Source organism: Lithobates pipiens, unplaced genomic scaffold, assembly GCF_037356315.1.
Source record: "Lithobates pipiens isolate NorthernLeopardFrog02 unplaced genomic scaffold, aLitPip1_a1.2 Scaffold_1, whole genome shotgun sequence".
Lineage (NCBI taxonomy): Eukaryota > Metazoa > Chordata > Amphibia > Anura > Ranidae > Lithobates > Lithobates pipiens.
The window spans coordinates 146,612,010-146,638,230 of NW_027507685.1; the positions used below are offsets into that span (position 1 = coordinate 146,612,010).

General features: G+C 42.0%; 1 protein-coding gene across 1 annotated transcript in view; it reads right to left on the bottom strand.

Moving 5' to 3' along the window:
• The window catches only part of HMCN2 (hemicentin 2), a 361,882-nt gene that overhangs the window by 134,856 nt on the left and 200,805 nt on the right, over window positions 1-26,221 (bottom strand). Inside the window, exons 28-31 of the mRNA XM_077478193.1 lie at window positions 25,024-25,171; window positions 21,455-21,581; window positions 5,232-5,386; window positions 3,704-3,982 (exon numbers count right to left, since the gene is read on the bottom strand). Of these exons, the coding sequence (XP_077334319.1) occupies window positions 3,704-3,982; window positions 5,232-5,386; window positions 21,455-21,581; window positions 25,024-25,171 (709 nt within the window). The remainder of the gene's footprint in view (window positions 1-3,703; window positions 3,983-5,231; window positions 5,387-21,454; window positions 21,582-25,023; window positions 25,172-26,221) is intronic.

Here is a 26,221-nt window from a genome sequence, read left to right on the forward strand (position 1 = left end):
TATTCAGTGCATTACAATATAAACGCTACTATATTTGTTAGCGACAAAACCAAAGACAGAAGACTTCATACACCCACAGCACATAAAGACGACAGATCTAGGCACCTATATCTACACTATAATGAAAAAAATATTGGGACGCCTGCCTTTACACGCACATGAACTTTAATAGCATCCCAGTCTTAGTCGGTAGAGTTCAGTATTGAGTTGGCCCAGACTTTGGAGCTATAACAGTTTCAACTCTTCTGGGAAGGCTGCCTACAAGGTTTAGGAGTGTGTCTATGGGAATGTTTGACCATTCTTCCAGAAGCGTATTTGTGAGGTCAGGCACTGATGTTGGATGAGAAGGCCTGGCTCGCAGTCTACACTCTAATTCATCCCAAAGATGTTCTATCAGGTGGAGGTTAGGACTCCAATCAAGTTCCTCCACCTCAAACTAGCTCATTCATGTCTATATGGATCTTGCTTTGTGCACTGGTCCAAATCATTTGGTTACATAGTTACTTAGTTGGTGAGGTTGAAAAAAGACACAAGGCCATCAAGTCCAACCTATGTGTGTGTGTTTTTATGTTAGTATTACATTGTATATCCCTGTATGTTATGGTCATTCAGGTTGCTATCTAATAGTTTTTTGAAATGACCTATGCTCCCTGCTGAAACCTCTATGCAGTTTAAGGTTAAACCGTTTCTCTTTTAATTTTAGTGAATGGCTGAGTGTCTTCTTAAATGCTCTTTTGTGGAATAGTTGTATCCCTATTGTGGGGTTACCAGTACGATATTTGTACATTGAAATCATATCCCCTCTCAAAGTGTCTCATCTCCAGAGAGAATAAGTTCAGTGCTCGCAGTCTTTCCCCGTAGCCGAGACCCTCCAGTCCCTTAATTTGCATTGTTGCCCTTCTCTGAACTCTCTCCAATTCCAGTACATCCTTTCTGAGGACTGGTGCCCAGAACTGGAAAACATACTCTAGGTGAGGCCGGACCAGAGTCTTGTAGAGTGGGAGAATTATAATTTTTATCTCTGGAGTTAATCCACTTTTTAATGCATGATAAAATTCTATTGGTTTTGCTTGCAGCAGCTTGGCATTGCATGCCATTGCTGAGCCTGTCATCTACTAGGACCCCCAAGTCCTTTTCTATCCTAGATTCCCCCTGAGGTTCACCTCCTAGTGTAGATTGCATTAATGTTTTTGCCACCCAATTGCATTATTTTAAATTTTTCTACATCGCACCTCATTTGCCATGTAGTTGCCCACCCCATTAATTTGTTCAGATCTTCTTACAAGGTTTCCACATCCTGCGGAGAAGTTATTGCCCTGCTTGGCTTAGTATCATCCGCAAATACAGAGATTGAGCTGTTTACCCCATCCTCCAGGTCGTTTATGAATAAATTAAATAGGTGGAGGGGGGATTATGGTGTGAGGCTGTTTTTTCAGGGCTTGGGTTTGGCCCCTTAGTTCCAAGGAAGGGCACTTTTAAGGAGTCAGCATACCAAGACATTTTGGACAATTTTATGCTCCCAACTTCCATAAAGTCCATAAAGACATGGATGAGAGATTTTTGGATGGAGGAACGTGTCTGGCTTGCACAGAGCCCTAACCTCAATCTGATAGAACACCTGTAGGATGAAATAAGAGAGGAGACTTTTCGTCCACATCAGTGCCTGACCTCACAAATGCGCTTCTGGAAGAATGGTCAAACATTCCTATAGACACACTCCTAAACCTTGTGGACAGCCTTCCCAGAAAGGTTGAAGCTGTTATAGCCGCAAAGGGTGGGCAACTCAATATTGAACCCTATGGAATTAGACTGGGATGCCACGTGTGTGTAAAAGCAGGCGTCACACAACTTGGCAATATAGTGTATATGGTATACATGTATTTATTTTACAGGACTATGGATTAGGGTAGCAGACTGGGGATAGGGGTGTCATGCAAAAGCCCAATTCAAGTCAAACTGTTTTACAGTGTTTGATACAGTGGTGAGGAGTTATAACTTGAGAATGTTGAGTTTTTATTGTTCTCTGTGTCCTTGTAGGAGAGATCCCCACCACTTACTCTCCCAGAGACTTTACAGGTAGTGAGAAGAAACCTCCCCAAACTACTTTTATCAAAAGTTGGCAACAATGCCATGAGGGTCAGTATGTTCATGGTATTTGTACATTCTCTATATGATTTATTACCTAAGGGCATAGTCCACCTTTTGGAAAAAATAAAACATGCACCCACTCTGATAAAAGAAAAAATGGGTATTTATATAAATTTTTCGCCTTCAGGCCTGCAGAATATTGCAACCATGATTAGTGCATCATAGGTGCAATACATGGGCTCCTACAGACACTATCCATAGTCCCAGGTCCAGGTCCATACAGGGATGGATTCTGAATTAAAAAGAAAACAGGCTACTGAAGGGAGAAGCACCTTGTGATTCAACTAATTGGGGGGGAGGCTTGGTTTGATGGTAGGGGGCTGTTGGTTTAATGTGATCACATTTCATGTTACATGTTAAATAAGGGTGTAACATTAAACATGATCACAAAAGTGGACTAAGGCCTAAACCTCCCTTGCGGTATAATTATTTCAGATTTTTGGTGCTGAAAGCGGTACAATGTTTTGCATGGAAATTTGGCGTTATATCGAGTCTAGTAGACATCCCGGGTATAATAAAATTTGAAAAACAAAATCATAAATTAAAATATAATAAATAACTATAAATAATTATACCAAATAATACTATAATAAAAATTATTCAATAATGTAATCAAATCAAAAACACTGAAATTTGCTCAGTTGCAGAATTGTCACTGTCATTACTTTTCAGTATTTGATGACGGATCTCCCCACAAATCGCTATCGCTCAATTCTGCGAGTGATTCTAATTTATTATCGCTGTTTTCTAGCTGGTCTAAAACCACTTTTGATGTAAAGGGACAGTTTTGGTTGCTATGGACAATCTCCAGTTTCCATGCAGAAAGAACAGTATTTATAATATAAAACTGCATGCAGGGCACTGGGACAGACCACTAGGGACAAAAGGAATGTGAAATAATTACATACAGCAATGTAATCTGTAAGATTACATTATACTGTATGTAATGTGTGTGTTTCACTTTTTGAATTTGGCGCCATTCTCCGTTCCCATGCGTCGCATTGCTCACAGGGAAAGGAGTTTGGCTCTGTGATAGATCAAGTGGAGGACGAGCCGCTCGCACTGCAGTGAGACATCGCTGGATCCAGGGGATAAGGTAAGCACACTCATCCTGGATCCTGCAATGCGATCCCGAGTCTGGCTCGGGGTTACCACTAATGGTACTGAATTTTCACCCCGAGCCAGACTCAGGAATAGGAAGGGTTAAAGCCCAATTCTAGCCAAATGGTTCATTTTGTCTTGGACTGAGTGAAGTAGGGTTAGAGTCTCTGTTTTTCATTGCTGTGTCTCTATTGCAAAGATTTACTCCCTGGAAATCTTTTTTTAATGGGGACACAGATAGAATATTCCCTCATTCTATCAAAAAAATAAATAAATAAATAAAATATTCCCCACTATATAAAAAAACAAAAAAATATTCCCCACGCTATCAAAAAAGGCAGAGAAGTAAATTGGGTTCTGCGTTCTTTAGCCCTACTTACTTGAAGTATCTCAATTATGTATAAATGAGCCCTAGTCAGTAGTAAATGCCAGCCTGACCAGTAGAGGAACCTACCAAAAACCTCCAGCAGGTATATTTTTTCAACAGTGCCAGCATGGTTAGAGGCTTTGCAGGTATATGTGCCAGCATCAGAGAGCTGCACCCGGCTCAGCTGCAAACTCCTTCCACTGTCCCTGTAGGAGGCCCTGGAGCTGGACACGATTGGCCGTTTATCCTTAAACCATGTGATGCTGGGAAGCGGAGAGCCCTTGGCTTCACACTTTAGTAGCACAGAGCCATGCAGCAGAGAGGCCACTGTTGTTGTCTCATTGGATGACCAGACAGTGGGTGGTGCTGTATTTAAAAAAAGAAGAAAAAAAAGAATACTTTAGACAACATTTATGTAGAATTTAGACATACACCTGCTTTATTTGTATTTATTTTTTTAAACAATAAATCAGATTTGTATAGTACCAAGCAAGTGAATTACCAAAATGCTGTTAGATCACTTAATCAGGGGTTGTCCTTGGAAATATGATAACGTTTGGTCCCTTTGGATTTCCAGTTAATGTGCCTTTTGGCGCTTCCAAAGGGATTATGAGATGGAATGCACTGGATGGGGTAATGTGTCTATGCTTTTTGGCCCTTGTTTCCCCCTCCCCTCTCCCCCCCCCTTTTCCCTCCAATCCCCTGCCTCCTCCATGTTCCTTTCCACCAGCAAATGTCCGATGGAGCATACACATGGTCAGAATTTCCAACCAAAAGCTCTCATCGGACTTTTGCTGGTGGGATTTCCGATTGTGTGTATGGGGCTTTAAGATAAATAGTTATGGATGTAAAGTGTATTAATAGCCCAAAATTTGTTTTGTTTGGTATGGATAGAGAAAGGGGCATTTAAACTGGAGGTTGGCAACACGTTGATCATGATCTATCAACCAACCATAGCAATGTTGGGGCATGGAAGGTTTTGGAAGAATTTACTTAGCTCTGGTTTCCCCACCACTGTGCATTGTCTACAGACTGCAATTCACACAGTGTCCACTAGGTGGGAGAATAACACTGACATACTGAAATGATCTCCCGTGTATTCCTTTTCCAACAGTATATAGGCCGGTATGTATATGAACCAATGCTTACTACCCTTGCCCTACATCAAAAGAATTATTTCAAACTTCTGTAGAAAAATTCCCTTGCCATACATCAAAAAAATTATTTCAAACTTCTGTAGGGAAATTCCCCAAAAAATCGTTCGTCATCACATTATGGATGCAACATTTTTTTGTATGAAAACCCTAAAATAAATTTGATTTCCAAACCAATGTAAAGTAGGAGTTTTCCTGAATGAAAACCACATTCAGAGTTAGAATTTCATTGTCTGAGAAAAAAACAAAAAAACCTCATTCTTCTCCAGTGCTTTTCCTTGTCACTAAATTTGATCGCCATTGACCCCATTACAAAATTTGTTTTGATTTTTTTTTTCTTTTTCTAAATGAAATTTTACTGGTGTATGGACAGCTTCATAATACACAAGACACGTGTTTCTCTTTCAGAATGGAGATTGGGAGTTTTTTCTGTACCATCTCTTGTATTCCAGGAAACTTACTGAGTATCTTTAGGTTGAAGTCTTTGACTTGTTGTCCAGCGTGGTTAAAAGCGAGGCATTGGTATCTGCCCTGGTGGGAGAGCTTGGTGCCATTTAGCCGGAGTACCTGTCCCTCTTCTACCAGCTGAAGGGTCGAGTCCCCTGGCGTCAGGGGCCTACAGCAAGGAAACAGAAAAATGGGTCAATAACTCCTATTACAAACAGCATTTCAACACGTTACAATCTGATTATGCAATCTCCCTAATGGTGGCCATGCATGCCTCAATAAGTAACTGATTGATCTTTTCCAAAAGGAGTAATCAATCTATATTTCACAATCTATTCAATCGATATGCCACAAAGGGGAAGTGTATTTTGTTCGGTAGTTAAATTATGATTGTAACATACGATCAGATCTTTTCAATTGCATCTCTGTTTCCGGAATGATCTGATTGATCGAAATATAATTGCATTTATGTACAAAGCATTGCATTGCTGCCAATCGAAGCACAGCCGTCAATATTATTCTGGCCTAGCAAATCGACTTAGTTTGATCTAGACATGTACGGAAGGAAACAATTTGTTTAGTTTTGATTGGGTATTTACATAAAAATTATGTTAGTAAATTAGTAAAACATTAAATAAAATTGATTATTTTTCGGAATTTGTTTGTTTTATTTGAATTCAATTCAAATTTTCCAAATTCGGACGAACTGAACTCCATTCGAATGAATTCGCAAAATTCTAACTTATTCTATTCAAAAATTCGAATTTTGGAAAATGGTTATATTCTTTCTATTCTTTTCTATTCTATTCCAATTTATTCGATTTAAAATTAGAATTTCGGAAGTTGGTTATATTCTATTGTATTTCTTTTCTATTCTTTTCTGTTATTTTCTATTCTATTCTTTTCTATTCAAATTCAAGTTTATTCTATTAAAATTTTGGCAAATGGTTATATTCTATTTTAATCTATTCTATTATATTGTTTTTTTTATTATATTCTTGTATTTTCTAGTCTATTCTAATCTATTCTTTTCTATTAAAATTCTAATTTAGTTTCTATTCGAATTTTGGGAAATGGTTCTATTCGTTCTATTCCATTCTATTCTATTCTATTCCAATTTATTCTATTTAAAATTTGAATTTCAGAAGATGGTTATATTCTTTCTATTTTATTTATTTTCTATTCTATTCTTTTATTTTCTATTCTATTCTCATCTATTCTTTTCTAGTCAAATTCAAGTTTATTCTATTCAAAGTTTGTAAAATGGTTATATTCTATTTTAATCTATTCTATTTTCTGTTCTATTCAAATTTATTCCATTTAAATCTGAATTTATTCTATTCGTAAGTCACATTTCAGAAAAAGGTTATATTCTATTTTATTCTATTCTATTTTTTTTCTATTCTATTATTTTCTATTTTATTATATTGTTTTCTATTCTATTCAAATTCAAGTTTATTCTATTTGAAATTCTAATTTCAGAAGATCGTTATTTTCTTCCTATTTTATTCTATTCTATTATTTTAATTGTAGAAAATGATTACCCCAATTGGGACTTTTAAGGCAGAATGTGAAAAACAGTAAAGATATATAACAATAATTTAAAAAAATATATGGACAATGATATAGCGCTCTATTCAAAACAAACAAAATATATAAAAAAGTTCATAAACAAGAAAATAGTGAATGGCTTCAAAATACGATCTCCTCAGATATGATGATCACATCCAAAGGCAGAAGAAGGAATAGTCATAATCCATTTCATACGCAGAGGAGGAGGGGAACCGTCACCAACACCCAAAAACACTGACTCTTACCATAGATGTACAGATAAAAACGCATGTAGTAAATCACCAAGGGGGAGGCAGTTTTCTATGCTGATTTCCCTTCGTCTACAGAAGCGCAATCATCTCAATGGGAGTCGTCCAATGGGAAAAGAGGATTCCTATTTCTGTTTAGTAGGCACTTCACTTCCCAGGAACTGCTTAAATCTCCAGACCAACAATCCTCCCAAAAACCATAGAAAACATAAAACAAAGTGGCCTCATTGCGCAGGTATACTGATAAACCAATAATCTTTTTATTCTCTAAAACCGTAGTTGAACTCACATTTAAGATGAGATATACAGGCATCAAATGACAATCGGCTACAGATGGAAAGAACGAATGAAGACCACTCCTGTGCTCCTTCTGATGTCACCAGGTCCCAAAAAACGCCCGACGTTTCGCCACCAACGTGCGTCCTCATGCCCCTGAGGACGCACGTTGGTGGCGAAACGTCGGGCGTTTTTTGGGACCTGGTGACATCAGAAGGAGCACAGGAGTGGTCTTCATTCGTTCTTTCCATCTGTAGCCGATTGTCATTTGATGCCTGTATATCTCATCTTAAATGTGAGTTCAACTACGGTTTTAGAGAATAAAAAGATTATTGGTTTATCAGTATACCTGCGCAATGAGGCCACTTTGTTTTATGTTTTCTATGGTTTTTGGGAGGATTGTTGGTCTGGAGATTTAAGCAGTTCCTGGGAAGTGAAGTGCCTACTAAACAGAAATAGGAATCCTCTTTTCCCATTGGACGACTCCCATTGAGATGATTGCGCTTCTGTAGACGAAGGGAAATCAGCATAGAAAACTGCCTCCCCCTTGGTGATTTACTACATGCGTTTTTATCTGTACATCTATGGTAAGAGTCAGTGTTTTTGGGTGTTGGTGACGGTTCCCCTCCTCCTCTGCGTATGAAATGGATTATGACTATTCCTTCTTCTGCCTTTGGATGTGATCATCATATCTGAGGAGATCGTATTTTGAAGCCATTCACTATTTTCTTGTTTATGAACTTTTTTATATATTTTGTTTGTTTTGAATAGAGCGCTATATCATTGTCCATATATCTTTATATATTGTTTCCAGCAATATTTGTGTTAGCAGCTATTTTTGTTTTATATAGATTGATTTTGCTTTTTAGCGCAACAAATTTTTTCACTTTTCTCAATAATTTAAAAAAGTATACACAATTTTTAGCAGGAGGCGGAATTTCCTTGCCTATAATGAAAATGATAAAATGATGACAAGGTCTTTACTCTGTACTGTGAAAACTTGAAAAAACACTATTGAAATTAAAAAGTATTCAAAATTTTACTTGAATTGATAAAAGCAAGTTATGGTCTAAACTACATCACATCATAAAATCCATCACATGATGACATCAAAGATACATATACCAAGAGCACCCTAAAGCTCGGATCAATTACAGCAACCCTACATATTTTGAAAATGTATGTTCCTTCCTTCTTCAGGGTAAGAGATGGGTGCATATGTATAGAATCATCATAAGTATAAAAAGAACTATATGCAGCAATGGCATGCTCCAACAGATGAGTGGCCAAACACATCAAGACCAAACAGGGTGGTGCCAGGTCCCCAGGTACCCACACATACAAAGACCATACATAAATAGGGGATGTATGTATATTACCCACGAAAAATAGGGTAATATACATACATCCCATATTTATGTATGGTCTTTGTATGTGTGGGAACCTGGGGACCTGGCGCCACCCTGTTTGGTCTTGACGTGCTTGGCCACTCATCTGTTGAAGCATGTCTGTTTCAAATTCTTCCTTAAAAGTCCATATGTGCCACCTATGGGCGTGGAAGTTAAGTTAATGACACCCCAAAATCGTTTTACAAAAGTGTGATTTGCAGACTCAGAATACATGGGTGTGAATATTGGTGCAGCAAAATAAAAAGGGTCTTGCATTATGGTGCGGCTGTGGTGTCATTTGAGCCATACAGAATACATGGTTCAAATCGCACTGCTCAGAATCGCATGTGATTTGAACAGAAATGAAGATTCCTGTCCAAATCGCATGCGGTTCCTGCACCTAATCCAGTGTGAACCAGGACTCACAGAGCAGCAATGCTGCTCAATCAGGGTGGGGCTGCCTGAACCCAGACTGAGGCTCTGATACCCAAACAGTGGATAACTGCTGGGCCAGTGAGTTAAAGAGCTCAAATGCCCCTCCCCTTCCATCTAGGTAAATCGGAGGGGAGGGGGTTGTTACTGAAGTTCCTCCAATACAGTCCCTTTAACATGGCTTCTTATGGAAAACATTCACATCTCTGCTTTTTCCAGCAGCTGCATTCTTAGAAAGAATCAGGGACTTTGCCGACCAGCCGCCATCGTTATATGGTGGAAGGTTGGCTCTCCTGCACGAATTGCCATAGCTGTACGCAGAGAGAGCATGTCCACGGGTCAAGTGGACTCGATGTCTGCCGGTGCCCCATGATTACCTAGTACAGAAGCAGAACAGAGATCTGCCTTTGTAAACAAAGCCACTCACGAGATAACTGAAAAATACAGGCATCAGTGTGTTCGCATCTGCGGCGTGCATTCCACGGACCAGAAGTTGCGTCACAGGTACATATAACCGGGAGTGCGTCAACGCGTTTTGCCCCTCCTCCAGGGCATCATCAAGAACATCCTGAGTGACGTTTTGGTAATGCACAGCAATCTAGTAGCGGCAGTACTTCACTATATGCTTTTTTCTCTCCTTTAACATATATTTGTCCTTTATGGTCCGTGTGCAAATTGGGAGTGCCTCCACCCTTGGATATATCATGAGCCCACTAAGCGTTTTTTAACCCCTGGACTGCAAAGCTGAGGGTCCTTGATTTCTGGTGAGTGGGGTGGCAAGAGGGAAGTGAACTCTGATTGACTTTATTTGATTGTGTTCTCTGTTATTATTGCCATTTCCTAATTCTCTCAATTGCTATATGGATGCACTTTGGCACTTTTTTATATATCTTTTTAAGTGTTTATTTATTATTTGCGCTTTGCACTTAATTGTGTTTACACATTTATTCCACTAGTGCTGTATAATTGTATATTCATCTTTCAGGGTTTTAGGGCCTCTGTATCAGCTGCTGTGGTCTTTCATTTAATTATAAATTTTTCTTGAACTTTTTCCATTGGAGCGAGTTTTAGCCCTACTGTTTATTCCTTTATATTGGCTTTTAAAATTTACAAATGCAGCAATTTAGAAATTGGATGAAAGGTTTAGCGCTGGGAAACACTTGTTGAAAGATAAAAAGTGCTTTTTATATACAACTATATAGATCAGACCAAAATGAGGGACAAATGAGGAAGAATGAGGGACAGATGGACATTGCTCCAAATCAGGGACAGTCCCTCAAAATCAGGGACTGTTGGGAGCTATGCAGTAATTATAACATGTTTATTATTTTTTTAGAAAAAAAAACAGACTTTACAAACACTTTGCTGTTATGCCGCGTACACACGATCGGAAATTCAGCCAGCAAAAGACCGATGAGAGCTTTTCATTGGAAAATGCGACCGTGTGTATGCTCCATCGGACTTTTGCTGGTGAAATTTCGGCCAGCAAAAGATTGAGAGCATGTTCTCAATTTTTCAGACAGAAAAAGTTTCTATCGGAAATTCCGATCGTCTGTGGCAATTCCGACACGCAAGATTCCAACACATGCTCGGAAGCATTGAACTTCATTTGCTCGGCTTGTCGTAGTGTTGTACGTCACCGCGTTCTTGGAATTTGGTGTGACCGTGTGTAGGCAACCTAAGCTTGAGCGGAATTCCGTCGGGAAAAAATCATGCAAGGCTTTTTCAACGAGAATTCCGCTCGTGTGTATGCATTGGCTGATAGACATGTGCGATTAGTTTCATATGAAACAAAAATTTGTACGAAGCCGAAATATGAATTTTTATGCATACGAATTCCGTACGAAATTTCGTTTACGAATTTCGGATCCAAATTCATAACGAAAATTTGTAATTAACGAAAAGTTAACGAACCTAAAAGTTAACGACCTAGGAAGTCAGGACAGCACAGGGATGGTGGGAACCCCTCATAATGATAAATTCATCATAACGAAAATTCGTAATTGTTCCGAAAAGTTAATGAACCTAAAAGTTAAAACCCCAGGAAGTCAGCACAGGGATGGTGGGAACCCTATGGAAATTTCTATGCTTACTAATTTCATACGAAATATCGTTAACAAATTTTAGAATTTCAGATCCAAATGAACAGAAACATGACTGGTGTTTTGTTCACTAATCAGCGGAAGTCAGCACAGCACAGGGATGGTGGGAACCCCTCATAATGATAAATTCATCATAATGAACTTTTGTTATTTTAACGAAAAGTTTACGGATCTAACGAAAATGAGTATTCCGTACGAATCCTGAATTTAATTTCGTACACGAATTACGAAATACAATTTTTTTTTCGTACGGTACGAAACTATACAAATTTTTTGACGGCACCCATGTCTAATGGCTGAACATAAGCAAGATAAACGTCATTCAGTTTGGGTACACATCTACTTTTAACTAACTTAGGCCGGCTGATATTATAAATGGTATATGTGATATTTTGCAGTTTAGCCAAAAAAAAAATAAAAAAAAAGGAATTCAAGAACTAGTTTAACAAATCTGAAAAGTGATGTCAGGGGACTCGGTAGTTTGGATGATAAGTTTCCCTGATAAAGTTATATCACAGTATGAGAAGCACTAATGTAACAATCACAGTGTTATTAGGTCCTATACTAAAAGGATCTACATTGTTAGCTGGAAGAAAGACGAGGTCCTGTGTAGTTCAGTATTGTTCCCGTTATTGATATGTGTGTGCCAGAAGAGGCTGTGGGGATCCTCTGTTATGACTTCACGCTTCTGTTTCTAGGGAGGGTCCGTCTCCCATGTTCCCCCATCATTCCTGACAATGAGAAGTGTGCAGCAGCTGCTGGAGCTCACAGGTGTGCTAGACTCATCCCGCGACCCATTGGGCTCAGTCCACTAGGCAGAGCGCACGTGGCCTTAACCCGTTTTTTTTTTTATCAAAACATTATTTTAAGCTTATAGATTTATTTTCAAGGATCAGATGAATTTCCAGCTTAAATAGAAATAAAAAAACAATCTTACTCACCTATCAGTGGTCATCAGCCCTGTCCTCAGGGCCCACTAACAGGCCAGGTTTGCAAGATAACTGAAATACATCACAGGTAATATCATTTGCTGCTCAGTGATTGCAGTATTCTAGTCTGCATCTCCCCAAGGTAATACATAAAACCTGGCCTGTTAGTGGGCCCTGAGGACAGGGTTGGTGGCCACTCACCTAGATAGTTGCAGCATAGATCAGATGCTGCAGCTGTCCCCCGCCTGCTCTACATGGAATGCTGAGTGCTCAGTTCTCAGGTCCGCTCTGAGCACAGGGGGGTAACTGTCAGTCACTACTCTGTACTCTGCCCCTCCAGAACTCATTGGATTGTGGAGGGGGCAGGAGCAGCTGGCTCACCTGTTTTTTTTTTTTTTAGGCGATGCAGCAACAGTTCACAATAGACCCAGTGGGCCAGCTACCCAGCAGAGCACACTCACAATTTCCAATAACATGAAGAAGCAGGTTCCAGCCCAGCCAATAGCATCTGTTGATAGGGGACAGAATGCGGCCTGGCCATCCACAGAGATGCGGCCCTAAGCTTTCCCTCCTCGTCAGGAACCTTTCCCTATCGCTAGTACTGAACCCTCACAGATGGGGTACCTTTTCCTACACTGCCCACTCACATAAAGCACGCCAAACCCAGGAGCTAGGGTCTCAGACCCCTTTCACACTGAGGCGCTTTGCAGGCACTATAGTGTTAAAAAATAGCGTCTGCAAAGTGCCCTGAAACAGCGGCTCCATTCACTCCAGTGTGAAAGCCACAGGGCTTTCACACTGGAGCTGTGTGCTGGCAGGGCGTCAGAAAAAGTCCTGCCAGCAGCCTTATTGGGGCGGTGAACTCACTGCTCCTAAAGCACCCCTGTCCATTGAAAACAATAGGGCAGTGCTGCCATACCGCCAGAAAAGCGCCGTTGCAGCAGCATTTTGCGGGTGGATTTAATCCCTTTTTAGCCTCTAGCGGGGGGTTAAAACCGCCCTGCTAGTGGCCAAATAGTGCCGCTAAAACGATGGTAAAGTGGCACTAAAAATAGCACCATTTAACTGCTGATGCCTGGGGTGGCTCAGTGTGAAAGAGGGTCGTAAATAGACTCTGCCACACCTAAGATGGCCACCAGAGTCACACGGATGGCTAGCAGCCAAACAAATCGCTGCCCCAGTGACTCAGGGAACCATAGAGGAAACCTTTCCCTCTGAGTTGCCACTGCATTTGAGCGCCACCTGCAGTGGAGATGGCAGACTGCACATGCCTACACAGACTGGCTCTGTAACATCAGCCGACAGTGGGCTTTAGTCAGCTGAAACTGAGTAACAGAGGAGCAGAACTACAGTAAGTGTACTCCAGTGACCCACAGGAGATGTATATAGACAAACCCCTCCTTTAAAGCGGAATTCCGGCCCTCAGTTAATGAACTTATGTTGCATGACAGACATAATTTTGATGGCTACATTTGCACTAGTGTTGGGACCTGGTTCTCTTCCCAGCTCTGTTATAGCTGTGCGGGGGGCACTGGGTCTAATAATTATTGCTCATCTTTTTTACTCCATGTTAGGACACCTTGATGGCTACACTTAACGTCCTCTCCTGGAACACACAGGGCTTAAACTCTTCGATCAAACGATCCTTGGTCTTTCAAGACATAAAAAATATAGCCCCCATATAAGTGTGTTACAGGAGACACACCTGGTAGGAAGCAAAACTCTGAGCCTTAAGAAACCATTGGTGGGACATCATTACCACTCTACCTATTCTAATTTTGCCAGAGGAGTCAGCATCTTAATTTCAAAAATGCTACCATTTAAACTCCTAGACTTAGTGCTTGACCCCGATGGCAGATTTGTACTGATCCATGCATTGATCCACAGTGTCCCCTGGGTTTTGGTGGGTCTGTATCTGCCGCCCCCTGCTTCCATCAAACTTCTAAACCTTCTTACAGCTAGGCTAGCAATGTTTCCGCCTGATAATGTTGTACTCATGGGTGACTTTAATCTTGTTCTGGACTGGTGTGCCGCGCCGGGCACGACCCGTCAAGGGTTGGCTGCGTGGGCTAACACCTACGGCCTCATGGATGTGTGGAGGTGGAGACATCCTCATTCCAGAGTCTTAACCTGCCACTCGGCGACTCATAAATCCTTCTCCAGGATTGACCTGGCGTATGTGGCGGCCCCTGTCCTCCCCAGAGTCTGGAACACTGACATCCTTCCCAGAGGGATATCAGATCACACCCCACTACTGCTATCCCTGGAGCTGACCACGACCCCCTCCGACAGACTCTGGTGACTCTCCAGATTTTGGGTGTCAGACAAGGACGTAGATTCCAAATTCCAAGACACGCTAAGATTGTTCTGGGCCGAGAACTCCGGAATAGCTGGGGACAACTCCACATGGGATGCCTTTAAGGCCTCCTCAAGGGGACAATATCAGTCTATTATTGCTGCTGTGAGGAGGGGCTGTAGAGCAGATCTCGAGATGGTGGAGAGAGAGGCATCTGTACAAGAGGCCCTCTACGTTAGGTCCCAAGACCCTACACACTATACCCAACTCCAATCCCTGACACAACAAGCTCTCCTTCTGCGCACGTCCCTCACGCAAATAAAACTTCTCCATCAATCCAAACAGATTTTTGAGCAAGGAGACAAGACAGGGCGCCTTCTTGCGTGGCTATCCAGGGAACAATCCGGGATAACGACCATTGCACAAATACAGGGCCAGGATGTAAATTTCCTCTTCACCCCCCAGGCCATCAACCAATGCTTTGCCAACTACTACCAGCAGCTTTACACTTCCAGGGTGGTCTACGACCAGAAAGACCTAGACAACTACTTTGAAGAAATTGACATACCGGTCCTCACTGCCAATACCGCCAACAAGCTTGACGCCCCTATAAAGATAGAGGAGATACAGATGGCCCTGAAAATGCAGGCAAACAAGACACCGGGCCCAGACAGGTGGAATTCTACAAGACCTAAATAGAGGACTTAGCACCCAAACTGTTAACGACCCTGACCCAGGGTTCACAGTCTGGAGCCCTCCCAGACTCGATGAGCGACGCAGTCACAGTGGTTATCCCCAAGCCGGGTAAGGATCCCTCCCTATGTTCCTCATACCGCCCTATTTCCCTCCTAAATGTCGACGGCAAAATATTTGCAATAATTCTCACGAATCGTCTCAATACAGTGACATCAACATTCGCCGGTTACACACCCACATCGCGAATGCAGATCCGGATGACCCGGGAGTGGTGGCCTCACTCGACGCTGAGAAGGCTTTCGACTCGGTCGAGTGGGGCTACCTATGGATGGCCCTCTCCAGATTTGGCTTCGGCCCTCATTTCCTGACATGGCTGCGAATGCTGTATTCACACCCCAGAGCCCACATATGCACCAACGGAACCCTGTCAGATCCCTCTCTCCAGGGATGCCCATTATCCCCATCCCTTTTTGCCCTGGCCCTGGAACCCTTGGCCGCCCATATTAGGAGGGACTCTGGAATTAAGGGTATAAGGGTAGGCCCCCTGGAAGAAAAACTATTATTATATGCAGACAATTCCCTCCTATACCTGGCGGATACCTCCACTTCACTTAGCTCAGCCCTGGCACAGTTTGAAACATTTGCCCAATACTCTGGAATCCGCATCAACTGGGACAAGTCAGTCCTGTTCCCACTCCATCCGTCTGTACCTCAGACCGACTCCCACAAAACATTACCCTGGGTGGAGACCTTTACGTACTTGGGGGTGAAGGTGGGGCCCACGCTGAGAGGGTACATTCCCAGAAATCTCCTCCCGGTACTCGGGCAACTGACAAAAAACCGTGCACACCTGGTGTAACCTTCCCCTCACACCTGTAGGTAGAGGGAACTTAATTAAAATGATATACCTTCCCAAGTTCCTATATTTCTTTAGACAGACACCTACCCCTATCCCCCGCTCCTTTTTCCGGAAACTGGACAGTATAGTAACCACATTCATTTGGCGGGTCGCCCTCCCCGGGTGGCCCGATGCTTTATTTATCTTCCTCTATCTGGCGGGGGTTTCCTTGCGTATTATTGGGCCGCTGTTCTAGTAACAGTCCGATGGTGGTTTTCCCAACCCAAACAGAACCCCGCAGTTACCCTCAAAGCCGCAGTTCTCGGGTCCTACGCAGCCCTGTCCAACCTGGATTTTAGGGGCTGCAAAGCGCACCCCCGAGTAACCGAACCTATGAGGACCACTATACAAGTCTGGCAAATTTCCAGGGCCTCGGGAGCCAAACCTAATACATTCTCCCCCCCACAGCCCACTCTGGGGCAACCCTCTCCTCCCCCATCTAAACTCGATCCCTGATCCAGCAGCTTGGGCTAAAAATGGCATCGTGAACCTTAAACATGTCATGACATGACTAAAACAGACGTACCAACTACCCCAATCACTCCTGTTTAGGTACTGGCAACTTAAACATGCCCTCAGTTCACAATTCCCAGAGACAATCACCCTCGAATCAGACTCAGTAGAAAGACTTCTTATCTCAGGGATCATAGGAAAACCCCTCTCCTCCCTTTACCTCTACCTCACAGTAGCTCATGACACTAACACCAAGGCCCTGCTTGCCAAATGGAAGGTAGACATCCCTGACCTTAACAAAGAGACCTGGGAAGACCTGGTCTCCTCATACATCCCATCTATGATTGCGTCCAGAGACCGCTTCATACAACTGAAGTTGCTCCACAGAGCATACTACACTCCGCAGAGACTTGCCAACATCTACCCCTCCCTAAGCCCAAGGTGCACGAGATGCAAACAGGAACAGGGTTCCTTCCTCCATATGGTCTGGACCTGCCCTAAGATCTGTCCGTACTGGCAGGAGGTAGCGGGGGTCTTGGCGAGGCTCTGTGGAGTTGATATATCACTTGACCCTCTTCTCTTCCTGCTTAGTTACTTGGGGGACGTGGAGGGTGACAGGTACACCAAACTGTGTATAACCTTTATACTATTCTATGCCAGGAGAGAAATTCTTTTGAGATGGAGGGGAGAGGAGATTCCGACTAGAACCTCCTGGGAAACTACAATTAACAGTGTGCTACCACTTTACAAAATTATGTATGAGAGCAGGAATTGTCCTACAAAATTCAACAAAATTTGGTCGACCTGGAGATGCCTGTGGGGACAACATTGCAACTGTATAGTGCTTAACTAGAATGTCTCAGAAATAACAATGACTGGCCCTGGCCCCCCCTTTTGTTCCTGTCCCTCTTCCCTCTCCCTCCCCCCCTTAACCCCCCCATTCATCCTTCCCTCCCCCAACCATTCCCCCTCTGCTCCCCCTCTTTCCCGCCCCCCCTTCCCCCAGGACAGGGGGGCTGAGAATGCCCTAGGAGATGGATAACCTGCTATATCTCCTGCGTATGGTGACATATACTTGACTCCAACCTTTATAACGATGTGAATCTCCTGCCTATACTGCCTAAGCTTGTATTTAAAGTAGCTTTGTAACTACTGCCATCCTGTAAAAATGTATTTCATTGTTCTGTCAATGCCCTTTTTGTATCTGTTCCTTTTGTTTTCGAAATAAAAAACCTTTACTGTTAAAGCGGTGTTCCGCCAGATTTTTTTTTATTTTTTTTAAATCTCAGCAACTACAAATACTGCAGCTGCTGACTTTTAAAATATGGACACTTCCCTGTCCAGGCACCCGCGATGTTGGCACCCAAAGCCGATCAGTCCCTCAGCTCTTGGGTGAAGGGGCCGCCATCTTCGGTATGGGAATCAGGAAGTTAAGCCTTGCGGCTTCACAGCTTGGTTCCCTACCGCGCATGCGCGAGTCGCGCTGCACGACCCCACTGGTCCCTGCTGTCTTCTGGGACCTGTGTGTCTCCCAGAAGACAGCGGGGGGACGGAGGAGGTGCTGGATATGGGATAGATATCCGTGGATACTGCAGCTATCTATGCCTGGAAGTGGGAGCAAATAACTGGATTAGACAAGTATCTACTCTCCCCTCCCTCCTGAAAGGTGTCAAATGTGACACCGGAGGTGGAGGTATGGGAGTATTCTGAAAAGCGGAAGCTCCATTTTTGGGTGGAGCTCCGCTTTAAGGGGAAAGGTAAAAATGAAGCTCAACTGCCTGCTTTTGCTGCCCCTTTAATCTAACCAAATCTGACCGCTTACTATAGGGAAATTCTTACCTTCAGCTCTATCACCCCCCTTGTCTCCCACAGCCTTGGTAACATATGCACCGCACACCTGCCATGTGTTAGTGTGTATCCATCCAGGATATGAGGGGATAATAGACATTCAGCTTGTCTCCCCCACCTCCTTAATGACACCTTGCTGAGTGAGAACAGTCAACTTGAAAGCAGGAGAAGCACTTTCCCTGGAAAGAAGATGATAAATGCACACAGATGTGGAGTGTACATGGTGGTGTATGGGGGATGTCTGCAAACCAACAGCTGATGCATGTTAACTCCTAGTGCTGGAGAACATTAAATTGGATGCAACTGAGTATTGACTTAAATAGCAAGCCAAGCTAAATAAACAGCTGAATCAATGAAAATCTGAAATATAAAAAGGTCTATTTAACTGGCAAAGGATGTTTAAGAAATGCACATACCCTTGTCATCTCCCGATGTTGTGTTATATGACTACACAACCTAAAAGCCCGTATACATGATCAGACTATCGTACAAAAAATACAGATTTTGAAGCAATCGTATGATAATCTGTTCGTTAGTACACAGCTTTTGTCCGAAATTTTCCAAAATAGCAAATACGAAGATTTTTCTCATACAAGATCATACGATTTTTGTATAATCAGGACAGTTTTTATCCTAAAATACATTACAAATACATTATAAATACATTACATCTGTTCCAAATTTTTATTCCGTCGTATGGGAATTTTTGTACTTTAGCAACCTATTTGTTTTTGATATGAGACTCGCATGCAAAAAACAAAAAAAATCCGGAAGATAATTCATCTCATTGTGTGTACTAGTCTTAAGGAGTCTGAAATTTTGCAGTATCTGTGTCACTGTACCACCTTCTTCCTGCTCTTTATACTACACTGGCGATGACCATAGAACTCTTCTACATCTCCATCCCCTTGCAGAGCACACACACCCACTGCATTCCAACTTTCAAACATACGGACAGATTTTAGGTAATTCCCGCTATATAAATTATAATAAATAATGGCTTTTTAGGAAATGCATATTTTGAGTTACCGTGTGCTTCTAAGTGCCCATTCACACAGGGGCGACCAGCCAGGCGACTTAGCCGCCTGACAAGTCACGATCCATGCCTTGTAATGGAACTGTTCTAATAGAAGAGACTCAAGTCCCTCCAACTTAGAAAAAGGTTCCTGTACTACTTTTAGATGACTTTGGAGCAGCTTGCATTGACTTCTATACAGATGTTATTTTGCAAGCCACTCTGAAGTCGCGATTTATGGGGCGGCTTTAGAGACGGGCGACTTTGAAGCCGCCCCTGTGTGAACCGGCACTAAAGTGAACTTGGACCTCAATCAACTTTATCCAAACAATGTGGGGCTAGTCAGTTGTGATTCATATAACACTATTATACAGTGGGTGTTCTGCAAAGGTTTGTTCCCAGGCCCACTGTGCTAACCATTTCCCTGTGTATATGTAGAAGAGCTCTGCTAGTACCTACATCCTGATCCCTAAGGACACTGGGAATTTTATACTATATATACATGTTTTACTGCTTTCTTTTAGCACATTAAGCTGTGCTAATGAATCCCAATTAAACAGTCCAAATTTAGAGTTTAGGTTCGAGGCCCGTGCACACTGCTCCTCAGGGGTGGACATATTTTTGACATATGTAGGAGGGTGTTGCTGGCAGCCACTGTTCTGCTGAGTGCAGTCATCGTTTGAGCAGGTGTCAGCATGGAAAATGAGAAGGTCCAAAGAGGAGCTATGATTAAAACCCTTGGAGGCAGAAACACGCTAACAGATTGCTTTTAAGGTTGTTACAGTAAAGTAAAGTTTGTGAGGATTATGCTGTGCTGGATATTTGCATTGATCATATGATCCACAGACTCCTTACTCACTTCTTGGTTGGCTGCCAGAAGAAAACACAGCAATCACCTGATTGCTGTTACCCCGGAGTTAAGGAAACCCTGCCGAGGGCTGACTTGTCCTCTCTACTGAGCTTCTGGTGGCCATTTTGAGTGATAAATAGCCCATGCTGTGTTATTTTTGGCCACCCTACAGTAGGGTTGCCACCTGTCCATGATTCAAATGGGCAGTTTGGGTCCACCAGAAACCCGGACCCATTATTCAGACAGGAATATGGCTCAGAACAGGGTCTGACAGGAGGGTGAGGGGGCACTATGTGTGCCTCATTACTGTTCTCTTTGAAGTGCCCAAAGGTGTCCCAGGTCTGTTATAATCCTATAGTGTATACTAAAACAAAAAAAAGTGTACTGTGTGCTGCTAAAGTGTCTAGGCTTGGCTTGAAGAAAATATATAGAACAGTTTGTTGTGTGTATTTGAAGAAAAAGTGTCAACCCTACCATGCAGTGTGTGTAGTTGAGGTAGGACAAGAGGACCTCTGGTGAGGGAAAGCTAGGTTCAGCATAGGGAAAGGTTCCTGTGGAGGAGGGTCAGCTTAGGGTTGATCCTGTAACCCCTGGAAACAACCTTGTTGGGGAAGGACCTTTCTGCACGCCTGCATCTGAATCAGTGCAAGCCTAAGAGGCCCTGTTTAGGGAGCAATCCAGAAGCATACTGTCATGTGTAAGTCTGCCTATTATAACGGCCTTGTTGCTGAACTGTAAAAATGCCTTATGGTACACACAAGTAATCTGGTATCACCACTGCATTGTTGTACTGTTTGTTATTCAGTACATAAACTAGAAAACCTCTGGAAGACACCTCACCTGGTCTCTTTAATGTATTGCCATTCAGTTAGCACTGCCCATATGGAGGCTGCACAACAAGGATGTTTTTATAACATGGGGCCCTATGGTGCTCTTTGCATTTTCATACATTTTCATAGGTATAGCTAATATGATAGAGCTCAAGATTTCATGCATGCTAAAGAGCAGGTAAAACTAACTAGTCTTTGGTCTCAGTGATATGGCCATATTAGAATATTATAGTATGGCACCTGGGATTGCACCAAGTGGTATACAGACTTTCCATTTCACGGAGGCACCCATATGGTATAACACAGATGATATGAATAGAAATCCTTTTAAACTGCAAATCAGCATTGCATCTGTGATATGCATTTAGCCATTAGGCAGACATTTATAAGGATGCCTCACTTACTGTCCATCTTTGGTCCATTGCACTTGAGGTTTAGGCAGCCCAGACACTCTGCATTGTAGCTCCACTTCTGTCCCCTCTCGTGATGTCAAATCTTGGACAGATCCGGCCCCGTAGATCGTTGGTGGCACTGCAAATTAAAAGACAACTATAACCATGTCTTTTACTAAACTCAGGGTCAGTCTGTACAGCTGATGTGTGTCCACTTATTTGGGCTGCCTTACACAGTTCAGCACTAGGACAGAAAAGTAACCAAATGACTTGTCACACTCTACAGGGCTGAGCACTTGTGCGAATGAGCCCTTAAAGCATAAAAAATAAATTTGGTACCAGAGACCAGAGAGTTCTATACAAACCACCTCCCCTAAATATATTCAGAATAATACCAAGAAACAAAATTGGGAGTTTTGAGGTGCAAAAATCTAATCAAATTGATATTACAAATTTCATAATTTTATTTAAATAAACATGGTTAAAGAATGAATAAAGTTTAAAAACAGAACATGAAAAGTCATGCAGTCACAATACAAATGTTGGTTGCCTCTACACGTTTCGCCATAATGACTTCTACTGGAGCAATTGCAGGACCCTTTGTCACCAAAAGAAACAATACATTTTAATAAAAACAAAGAAAAAAGACAAGGGGAGAAAAAGAAGGAGAAGACACTAGGACACACAAAGACCCCAAGGGGTCTGTCGAGTTTACAATTCATACCATATTTGCCGGCGTATAAGACGACCCGGCATATAAGACGACCCCCTAAAAACCTGCACAGTTAAAATGTTTTGCCCGTACTCACCGTTTAAGACGACCCCCCATTCCGAGGCTTCCGACGCTTCATATCCCTCTTCTTCGTTCTTGCTGGAGCCATTTCCTTCTTCCTGGTGCTGGAGCCAATCACGGCGAGCAATGTATTCTATTAATGAATACAAAGCCTGCTGGGATTGCCGGAGGCTGTTACATCATCAGCCCGCGCCTCACTCTCAAAGCCAATCGGAGCAGGCTACTGTGTGTAGCCTGCTCGGATTGGCAGAGATTGCTACTCCAATCCGAGTAGGCTCTGTATTCATTTGAATACATCGCTCACTGGGATTGGTTCAGTGGTATATACTGTATGTAGCCGAAGCTACATACAGTATTACCGGACATCTAGAAGGCATCCCAGCAGCTGACCCGGCGTATAAGACGACCCCTCCTTTTTGCTCAGTTTTTTTAAGTGTAAAAGGTCGTCTTATACGCCGGAAAATACGGTATATTTAAATGGTTACAATAATATATAGATCGTCTTATGGATGTACTCTCACCCCAAATGTGATCAAGGGCCTTTTGGGCCCTGAGGGTCCTTTGGAACCTTGATCACATTTGGGGTGAGAGTCCATCCATCAGACGATCTATATATTATTTTAACTAAGTAAATATATGAACTGTAAATTTGACAGAGCCCTCGGGGTCTTTGTGTGTACTTGTGTCTTCTTTTTCTCTCTTTTCTTTTTTCTTTGTATTTAATAAATTTATTGTTTATTTATTTTAGTGAACTTGTATAAAGGTCCTACAAAAGCTCCAGAAGAAGCCATATTTATGGTGAAACATGTAGAGGCAACCAACTTTTGTATTGTGACCGCATGACTTTTCATGTTCTGGTTTTAAATTTTATTAATTTTCAAACATGTTTGTTTTAATTATGACATTTTCTAAAATCAATTTTATTTGAGTTTTTGCACCTCAAAATGCCCAATTTTGTTTCTTGGTACCTTTCCCTTAAAGCATAACTCCAACCAAAATTGATTGGGGAAGAGTTCACATTTCTGTCAGGGTTTCATTTCCTAGAAAGTGTGGATGGGAAGTCTAGTGAATACAATGAGGTTGCCAGTTGTGTTGTTAATACAACTTGTATTAACAACACAACTGGCAACCTCATTGTATTCACTAGACTTCCCATCCACACTTTCTAGGAAATGAAACCCTGACAGAAATGTGAACTCTTCCCCAATCAATTTTGGTTGGAGTTATGCTTTAAGGGAAAGGTACCAAGAAACAAAATTGGGCATTTTGAGGTGCAAAAACTCAAATAAAATTGATTTTAGAAAATGTCATAATTAAAACAAACATGTTTGAAAATTAATAAAATTTAAAACCAGAACATGAAAAGTCATGCGGTCACAATACAAAAGTTGGTTGCCTCTACATGTTTCACCATAAATATGGCTTCTTCTGGAGCTTTTGTAGGACCTTTATACAATTTCACTAAAATAAATAAACAATAAATTTATTAAATACAAAGAAAAAAGAAAAGAGAGAAAAAGAAGACACAAGTACACACAAAGACCCCGAGGGCTCTGTCAAATTTACAATTCATATATTTACTTGGTTAAAATAATATATAGATCGTCTGATGGATGGACTCTCACCCCAAATGTGATCAAGGTTTATAAATGTTAGACTTGTATTATACAAGTCTAACATTTATAAACCTTGATCACATTTGGGGTGAGAGTCCATCCATCAGACGATCTATATATTATTTTAACCAAGTAAATATATGAATTGTAAATTTGACAAAGCCCTCGGGGTCTTTGTGTGTACTTGTGTCTTCTTTTTCTCTCTTTTCTTTTTTCTTTGTATTTAATAAATTTATTGTTTATTTATTTTAGTGAAATTGTATAAAGGTCCTACAAAAGCTCCAGAAGAAGCCATATTTATGGTGAAACATGTAGAGGCAACCAACTTTTGTATTGTGACCGCATGACTTTTCATGTTCTGGTTTTAAATTTTATTAATTTTCAAACATGTTTGTTTTAATTATGACATTTTCTAAAATCAATTTTATTTGAGTTTTTGCACCTCAAAATGCCCAATTTTGTTTCTTGGTACCTTTCCCTTAAAGCATAACTCCAACCAAAATTGATTGGGGAAGAGTTCACATTTCTGTCAGGGTTTCATTTCCTAGAAAGTGTGGATGGGAAGTCTAGTGAATACAATGAGGTTGCCAGTTGTGTTGTTAATACAAGTCTAACATTTATAAGCCAACATTTTTGTGGGCTATAAGCCCTATTAAAACAGCTTAGGAATCTGTCAAAAGTGGCGTGCACCTATTTTAGGTCTATTTGCGACAGTTTCTGTTTCAGAGTGAAATAGAAATTTCTGCAGGTCTGCACATAATTAAGAGAGGGAATGTGCCAGTTTTCCATATAGAAAACTGCTTCTAATTCCTGACAGGTGCCACCTTGTCATATTGAATATGAGCGGTCAGTAGACAGCTCACATCCCTCTTTCTGCCCCTACAGTGAATATGCAGCATGAGCAGAGACTGCACAGGGTTACCACCCTTCTCCTCCCTCCACTCTGAGCTGAGCAGCAGGGCGGGGAAGGAGCATGCATCTCCAACTCCCCATTCGGTCCGGTGTGCTGTGCCTGTCACAGCCACACAACAGAAAACTGATTGCTCCTAATTAACAAGCTTGAGCCTGCACAATTCTTTGTTAATTCCTACCCATTGTTTGTAAATATATCAGTTTTGGACCACATGGACATCCAGAGTCATGGGCAGCAGTGAAGACTTTTAAATACTCACCAAATACTAGGATATTGTAGGTGCGGTGGGCTTCTCCGGCACGGTTCACCGCCCTGCACGTATATGACCCTGAATCATCTTTACGTATTCGGTGAAAGCGCAAAGCCTGACCAGCAGACTGAAAACTGATCCCTGTTGCCTCATTCATCTAGTAGAAAAGAAGAAAAACAGAATATGTTGGCTGCAGCTTGTAGAATCAGAACATCTAGTCAACTGATTCTCACATGTCTTCAGTAGTCAGTTCTCTCATTCTGCCCCTCAGGTTATACAGTCAGCATGAGAAGATCTCCTCAGATCACGATGTGCAGAAAAGCCCACCTCCTGATTATACTCTCATCTTGTTATGACATCCCTACCTGTTTTAGAGGGCCTCAGAGCTAGGTGGCTACGAGACATCCCGAACCTCGACAATGACTGGGATAACGTATGGGATTTCCCCTTTCGGTTCCTTGAAAGATCATTTGATCCAGCTCAAAATAGTCCATTGTGCATATTTCCCCCCATACAGGTTACATAAAATGAACTCCCGCTTACCTCCTGAGTGTTGGCGCTGTGAGGAGACCCCTGGAGGTTTTACTCACATTTTTTGGACCTGCCGGGACATTGACGGATTCTGGTAAGAGATATTGGCGCTCATATACTTGGTTACTTCCATATCATTACAACCCTCGATGTGTATCTGTATTTTGGGCTTAATTGAGCAACTAATACCCACATTTGCTGGGTGCACCTTAGTCGGTCTACTTCCTTTCTATGCCAGGAAAGCTATAACACTCCATGGGCAAAAACCAATCCCCCCGCCTCTTGCCTTTTGGAAGCAACTGGTCAACAATGGTCTGCCCCTGTACAAAGACACCTATGCCAACAGAGGTTTCCCCAAAAATTATGACAAGATCTGGTCCAAGTGGCTAGTGGTGCCCTCAACATCTTCTGTAGTGTCCTCAGGTTAAAATCTCTTAACTCTGTAACTATTACTTAGCCGAATGCCAAGTTATGATTATCCTTGTTTCACTTATTTCCAGTTTTCATAATTGAAGCCTGTGCTAAATGTCGGCCTAGGGGAGCCATACCTTCTTTATTAGTGATGTGACCCTTTTACACTATTTGAAACTGCATATTTGTGGTGTATTGTATTTTTGTCCCTTGCAAGAGCTACATGTCTTCCTTTTTCTACAAGCATTGTATGTTGCTGTGTCTG